Source organism: Podarcis muralis, chromosome 5, assembly GCF_964188315.1.
Source record: "Podarcis muralis chromosome 5, rPodMur119.hap1.1, whole genome shotgun sequence".
NCBI classification, from domain to species: domain Eukaryota; kingdom Metazoa; phylum Chordata; class Lepidosauria; order Squamata; family Lacertidae; genus Podarcis; species Podarcis muralis.
In genome coordinates this window covers 66,173,998-66,181,903 of record NC_135659.1, presented here as the reverse complement: position 1 = coordinate 66,181,903, position 7,906 = coordinate 66,173,998, and the positions used below count along the sequence as shown (strand labels likewise).

At 46.3% G+C, this 7,906-nt stretch overlaps 1 protein-coding gene and 1 non-coding gene across 3 annotated transcripts in view; both read left to right on the top strand.

The window, feature by feature from the left end:
* Nucleotides 1-686: 686 nt before the first annotated feature.
* PPM1J (protein phosphatase, Mg2+/Mn2+ dependent 1J) overlaps nt 687-7,906 on the top strand; it is a 29,774-nt gene continuing 22,554 nt past the window's right edge. The window contains exon 1 of one of the 2 annotated variants that reach the window (XM_077929069.1): nt 687-785. Coding sequence is in view for 1 of the 2 variants with exons in the window: in XM_028734510.2 (XP_028590343.2) it covers nt 1,091-1,425 (335 nt within the window). In the remaining variant the exon portion in view is untranslated. Of the gene's footprint in view, nt 786-838; nt 1,426-7,906 lie in introns of those variants that run through there. The other variant, XM_028734510.2, reaches the window with a different exon arrangement.
* Nucleotides 3,213-3,317, top strand: LOC114600013 (U6 spliceosomal RNA). The gene has a single exon (XR_003707424.1). It is a non-coding gene; the product is annotated as a U6 spliceosomal RNA (small nuclear RNA).

Below are 7,906 nucleotides of genomic sequence, written 5' to 3'. Positions count from 1 at the left end.
ACCCAAGGTACTTCATTTTCAAGAGAATGGTGTGCAAGTTCAGTTACATACAATAGAACTTCAAGAAACAGAATCATAGAGTTACTTCAAAACAAGATAGTAGAGCACTCCAAATCATTTGCCCATGTATATGACCAAAAAATAGTACTTGTAAAGGCAACACATGGATAATGCATCCCTACTTATAATCATTGTATATTCTCAGAAGCGACTATGCCTGTGACATCACGAAGCGGCCCTGCACTTCTGAATTTGCTGCCATGTTACTGGCACTCACCTTATTGAAAACTGAGGCAACAAAGGGCTTAGGACAATTGGATTTGGTAGGCTGCAATAGTTCACTGGTGTGTCCGACACAAAAAGGGAATCTTTTTGTAGCACCTCAGAGACCAGCAGCATTCCCCCCCCCCCCCACGTTCCTTGCATTTTTATATCACCCTCTAAATTGAGCTCAGGCCCTTACACTACAAAAACCTAAAGCAGTATAAAAGGTAAAGGTAAAGGGACCCCTGACCATTAGGTCCAGTCACGGACGACTCTGGGGTTGCAGTATACATATGATCATATAGACATCACTTTCCCCTTAAAATAACTGTGGATTGCCTGAAGATCATCGATGCTGTGTGTACGAATGTAGTAGCATCGAGAGCCCGCAAACATTTGGTCCACTAAATCTCAGTCCACACAATAAGAAGCCAACGAGGGGCAGCCACTCTGCGGCGGGCGAGGCTCTCCAAAGCAGCCCGGTGGGGGGAAAGGGCGCGCACAAGAGGGACTCCTCCGAGGTGAGGTGCTAAGGAGTCGCTTTCGCCCCAGAGGCCACTGGGGTGGGGAGGACACCGAAGGACGGGGTTCTGAAGACGCGCGCGAAAGGGAGGCCCTAGCTAGGCTCGGGGCGCCCCGAGAGGATGCTGGAAGCTGGTTGGGGAGGGGGGAGGCGTTCGCTCGGAGATTCCCTGACTTGGCGGCGGAGCTGCAGCCCGAGCCGAGCGGGCGGAGGCGGAGGCGGGGAGCGGAGCCAGGCAGCGCGCCTCCCTCTCCCGCCTCCCCGAGCCCGCGGCTCCCGCAGCCCGGCAGCGGCTGCTGCAGCATGTTGGGCAGGGTGCGCTCCGCGATGGCGCAACTCGTCGGGGGCCTGGGGGGCGGAGGAAGCCCCTCGAGCCCGCCGTCCGTCTCGGCCTCCTCCGGTTCGGCGGCGGCGGCGCCTCCGCCTCCTCCGCCGCCCGCTGCCCCCGGGCCCAGCTCCAGCGCCACCGCCGCCAGCACCGGTCCCTGCCGGGAACCGCCCCGAAGCAGCTTCTCCAGACCGGCTTTCCTACAGCTCACGCCCGAGGAGCTTCTGCGGGCGGATGATCACACGGGCCGAGCCGTCCAGAGCCCCCGCGAGAGCCGCCGCCGCCTGCCTTGGAGCACCGGCTACGCCGAGTAGGAAAGGCGGGCGAGAGGGGAGGGCAGGCGGGGAGAGGGCTGCTTCGCGGGACCGCTGGGAAGCATACCCCACCCAGAGATTATTATTTTTAAGTGGGGGTGCATGCTTGTGGGTCTTGTGGTTATGTCTGTCTGTCTCTCCCTCTCTTCCCTCCCTAATCTCGGGCGTGTAGCGGGTGGTAAAGTGTCTCTGAGCATGTTCAGACAACTTTGGGATTTAAAGATAAGGGCTTTCGGAGCCAAGGCGAGCTTACGGTCCATGTATGGTTCGCAAAGCGAGCCTCTAGCTTCAGAGGCAGTCTACCATTGAATACCTGTTGGTGAGCGCGTGTTTGTTTCTACCACGGTAAGGGCGCACGACAGTTTACCTTCACGTGGTGCTTGCGGGCTTCCCGCAAGCATCAAGATGGTCCTTGTGGAATACGGATCCAGCACCAGAGCCCCTCCTATAATCTAACCTTTAACGTAGATTCCATCCTTTCTTAATCATTCTAGCACAGCTCCCTTAGTATGAGGGTGTCGAGAAGGGAGAGTGTATTCACGTGTAGATGAGGTAACGCGATGAAACTCGGGCTCTGGCCTTTCCAATCCGCTGATCAATTGACACTGGCCCTTTCCTCAAACGCGATCAACCCCATCCCACATCCCCCACCCTTGCGCCGTAGGTCTTCGTGCAGCTGCGACGCTCACCCTCTTGCAAATTAGCCTAGCGCGCCCCGCTCTCTGAGGACTTGTGAGCTCAGGTGCGCGGTTAGGTGGAGAAGCCCCGTCGCGTAGCCAGTCAGCTGTCCAAGATGCTTAACTCACCTCGGACGGTCTGAGGATGCTCTGCGGCCGCTCATGGAGAAGGCAGGGCGGGGCTATGGGGCTGGGAGTAGTTCTTTAAGTTAACCAAGCCTAGCAGGGTGCTCTGTGTCCGGTTTCGCAGAGGACAGTCTTCGTTTGGTGGGCAGTGAAGAAGAGAAAGAAGATACAGAGGAGAAGGGAGGGTGTTTGAAGTTGCCCATCACCAGGAGAGTAGACAGAGCAGGCATACAGGTTAGCTCCTCGCTGTGCTTAAATTGTAGCAATTATTTTTAAAGTTTGCGTTTAGTTATATGCAACAACACATGCAAATTTTATGCAGTTTTTATCGAGTATGTTTCTTCTTTTTGGGTGATGTGCAGGAGGGAAAACGTGGAACACTGCCTGTGTATCTATTTTCTGCTTCTGCTGTTAAAGGCATATTGAGACTGTTACCTGTTTACATGCAACCTGATCCTTATGAGGAAGTGAGCTCAGCTGTGTACAGCAGAGCTTTCCAAACTGTGTCGCGACACATTAGTGTGTCGGCTGCAGTGTGTAAGTGTTGCACAGATTATCCCCATGCTCCTCCCAGGGCTGCAAAGGGGTTAGTTTCACCTCCGACTTGCTAGTAAAACTGATTAACTGTGTCATGAAATGATGCATGTTTAAAACGTGTGTCACCAACATGAAAAGTTTGGAAAGCTCTGGTGCACAGTGACATTTTTATGTTCTAGGAACTGTGCATAGGCTTGCTGTGGGAGAATCTGTCTCTCTTGAATGATTTACATTAGGTGCAGCTGAGAGTCCCAGGAAAGGCTTGAGTTCCTTGCCGCCTTCTTTAAAGGTATGGCGGGCAGGTGTTGGATTAGTTGCTGGGAGAGGTCGGTGATGCTATCAAACTGAGTCTCCTAACCTTCTTTTCTTCAGAAAGTTTGTAAATGATCATTTCTTGCAACAACACCCACCCACCAAAATTTGTCATTACAAATGGACAGCTCCTGTCTTTTTCTTCAGCTTTGTTCATAATAAATACAATATAGAGAAGATTAGTATAGCTCGTGAGGAAGGATGACCTTCGAATTCATGAAATATTCCAGATTTTGCCATATACAAGATGATTAAACACTGAAAATCAGGATCTCTCAGGGTCAAGCCAGCATGAGTTTAAAAATAAAACTCTCCATGTTCCACAGTCCCCATCGAATTACTGTCCCCACTTTGCTACTGTTAAAGGAAAAACAGACATTTTAAATGCAGTCTTGCATTTAATGTTAACCCACTTTTGGCTCTCATGCACACCCACACAAGCAGCTCTCTTGTCCTTGCAGTTGGAAGAAAAAGCTTGAAAATATGGCTAAATGTATTTTTGGAGAGAATCCAGAACATACAAAAATAGCAAACTACTTTAACCCTCTGGTGTCTGGGGCTTGTGTGGGTGAATTTTTTATTTTTATTCTCACTAAGATCACCACACATTATTCTGAACAGGTTCCTGTGGATAGAAATTCAGTAGCTAAAGTTTTTATGGGGTATAGTGAGATGCAGTGTTTGGGGAAATTGGCATCTAGCTGGTGAAATATAGGAGTTTGGACAGACAAAGGAGCTCATGCTTGTTTTAGCTGGGTCTCTTTTTAAAAGAATATACCGGTAATTCATCAGGTTTATATTACAAAACACTGAAACTACATAAAAGAGAGCTTTTACTCCTTCCCTCTTTTATTCTATTTTTATTCCTATGTACATTTCACATATCTACATAAAATTATAGTTTCAGTTTCCAATAAGTGAAACGTTCCACTTTTCATAAAAGTGGATGACTCCTTGCTGCTCTGTCCCTGACCTTAGCTTGCCTTTGTTTGGCAGGAAAACACATCTTGGTTATAAGAAGGTTACTAGGGCTCAGCCCTGAGATAATGATACAGGTTCTAAAAATAATTATCTAGATAGGGGAGGTGCCCTTTGCTGATCTGGTTTTCTTTTCTTTCTGAACTTTTTATTTAGGGAAGGAGAGACCTTGACCATTGTTGTCAATTGAACACTTGGATCTGTTTCCTCTGGAGAAGCTCCATTAAAATTACTGGTTACTCTCAAAGTTGCAGGTTGTGTTTATGCAGTGAATATTTACTTAGATAAATGCTGCTGAATTCAGTAGGGCTTATTCTCAACTAAGCATGCATAGGATCTCAGCCTGAGGTGTAAGTGCACTTAACTTGAAGGCTGGATTGAAATCTGCTTCAGAGTAAAAGTGTTTAAAACAGGGGTATTTGGCTGTAAATAGAAACATATATTTGTAGCTGTGCGGAAACTGTATGGGCGTTACCATTTACAGGATTTGGAACTTCCTAGATGAAAGTGGTATATAAATGTAATAAATAATAATAATAAAAACCACCATCTTCTAACAGTTGCACATACAGTGGTACCTCAGGTTAAGAACATAATTCGTTCTGGAGGTCTGTTCTTAACCTGAACCTGTTCTTAACCTGAATCACCACTTTAGCTAATGGGGCCTCCTGCTGCCACCATGCCGCCGGAGCACAATTTCTGTTCTCATCCTGAAGCAAAGTTCTTAACCTGAAGCACTATTTCTGGGTTAGCGGAGTCTGTAACCTGAAGCGTCTGTAACCTGAAGTGTATGTAACCCGAGGTACCACTGTAACTGTTGTACATCACTTTGAGATGCCGCATGAGAAGCGATTCAGAAATAAAATAAATAAGAAGTAAACAAATAACCAGAACTGACTCAAAGCATTTTGCTGCTTGAGGCAGAGGGCAAGGTGGCACATCCCTCCATTCAATGCCCAAAACTGACTGGACTTCAACACTGGGAATGGAATGACTTCCTCCAGGGCACTTGAGGGCAGCAGGCTTGTTTAGGATGTGTGTGATAGGCCTGGGGAACATTTAGGTCTAATGTCAAACAGTGAGGAATAGCCAGAGTGTTCTGGAGGAATAGCTGGGTGTGGGAAGGCTGCCATTGCTGCCCACAACACCTGCCATCTGGGATTAGTGCCTCTCTCTGCACATAACTGTCCAACGGTGCCATGGCCCTGCTCAAAATGAGCCACCATAATCCACTAATGCATGTTTATTTTACATACATCCATCATGCATTGCTGGAGAATGTAGAAAGTTAAGGTTCTTTTAAGGGTAGAAACGTACCAAAGGACCACTTCATAGGCAACAAATTGTAAGAAATACAAATCTGGGTTTGATTCCCGTTTTCTTAAGAATCTTACCCATATAATGACATGTTTGCTGCAGTTATGCTTTATCATTTGTAGATGCACATTTCTTTGTAATGTCTGAAGCTGCCCACAAATCTGTGAAGGCTGAGATAAAACTCAATACATTTGGGTGACATTATTTCTGAGAAGGAATCTAGGTGTGCCATGTAAGCTGCAGTCTTAACCATGGCTACTCAGAAGTATGTCCCATTGAATGCAGTGGGAGCTACTTACAGATAAGTGAGGTCAGGATTGCAGCTGTAATCTTTATGGGATAACAGTAAATTGAATCACATGATATGTACCAAATCACAGCACTGTCAAATTTCAAGCAGCCTCTGCAGCAGTTTTTCTTGCCCTGGGATCAGGGAGAATTTTGTTTCCGTTCACAATTGGAGGACTTGCTTAATTCCCGCTTTCCAAAACAAGACATGAACTGAAACACCCCTCTTTTGAAATTCGCACTTCTCCAAATTTTACTCTGCAAGTTTGTCAGCCAAGTAATGTGTACAAAAATATATATGCTAGTGCAACGTGTGCATAGAAATGCACATATTAGTGAAAAATAACATACAAAAATGCATCATATTAGGAGAAACAGTTTTGCAAGATTTGACGTATTTGCCCATCCCTGCCCTTGACAGTGGCAAACAGCAGGGAACCCCAAGGGAAAGCTTTTCACAGCTTGGAAGTGATCTATTTCCATCTTCAGGAGTTTGCTGTCTTGCGGTGGGGCTTGCACCAGCTGGCCCTGCTCCTGCGATTGTGTTCCTGACCCCTGCTCTCATTGGGGGAAGTATCTCATGGGCTGGCACCCTAATCACCTCACTGGTATATAATTTCCCAGTGTGTGGAGGCATGAGGGTAGGGGCAAAGCCAGCCAGGATAGGCCCACTCTCCCCCTTACATAATTGAAAAGAACTATTTTTGCCTGATGATTACAGCAGATCCACAGGCTAGTTGAAAAGTTGACAACCCCACTAGTTGTATGTCACGGACAAGCAGATATATGACAACTGAGCTGGATTTAGCCTGCAGGCAAAGAACAGGATCTGTATGGTGATACCTGGAGCAGGTTCTGTGTGCTCCACTTCCTTCTCATTTTCTGAGGTACTATATATCTTCCAACTCTTCTTTCTGCTTCCTGCCTTTTCAGAAAAGCTTCAGGAGAAGGAGGCATTGTCTTAAAATATATCAGGCTATGGTCTGAAGGCACATGAAACACAGGCAGAGCATCTTTGCTAAAACGGGGGACTGAACTATGTGGGACACCATGTATATTAGTTTGATGGCAAAATATAAATGTATGAAATACATGATTTTCTTAATTATTTATTTTTGCTTTCTGTGTGTGGTTGGGTATTTTCAGTTTAAAACGATGACACGCCTCCAGTTTGTTTGTACTTCCAGTTCTTTTATGTGTTTAAAAAGACATTGTTGCTTCAGAGGCATGTGGAGGGTTTTGCTAACCTCTTGGCTCTGGGAAAGTGTACGTGAGAGGAAGTTTGAGAGTTTTAAAGCTTTCAGACTCTGTTCAACCACACTCCTCAAATGTCAACCCATTTTTGCTCTGCAAACAGAATTTCTGCCTGCTCTTGTCCAAGGAACGTTTCCTGTTTCACATTTCTACAACTTCCTCCCACAAAGATGGGTTGTTGTGTTTTTGCAACTGACGTTAGTATTGCCCTCATTTCTGTAGCCACACAAGGAAAAACTGAGAGATACCACTTAACAACTGATGGGAAAGGTTAGGGTTGAGGATGGTTGCCATTGGTGGCAATCTCTTCTCTTTCACAGAGGGAGTAAACAACCAAGTGATCTGAACTGATCCAAGGTTTCTAGAGTGCCTGCAGTAATAAAGAGCACTCAGGAAACATCAGCCCCAGATCAGAGCTCTTGGCTGCCTACTTTCCCCATGGAGGAGGAAAGAAAACTGCTACCAATAGGTTCTGCCCAAATGATTTCCCTCACTATTATTTTATTTTATTTTATATACTGGCCTTCATCAAAAGAGCTCAGGAAGGTTCACAAGGTAAAAATACAAGATAAAAGCACAAATAAGTAGTTGAAACAGAAGCAACAAAACAATAATACACCCCCCTCCCACAAACACATTTAAATGGCTGTAGAATTTTAATCAGCCAAAGAGGAGTGTTCTTACCTGGCACCTAAAATATATATAATGGAGGCACCAGACGAACCTCTCTGGGAAGAGCATTTCAGAAACAGGGAGCCACTGCAGAAAAGGCCCATTCTCCAGACTTCATGTGGAGGAGGCACACAAAGAAGGGCCTTAGATGATGAACACAAAGTCCAGGACAGTATATATGGGGAGAGACGATCTTTCAGGTATTGCGATCTTGAGCCATCACTAGACTCTGAGCTGTATTTCTTTCCTCCAAGGACAATGCTGCCACTGATGCTGCTACCAATATTTTTAGTGGCAGTGCTGGTGCATGGGCCAC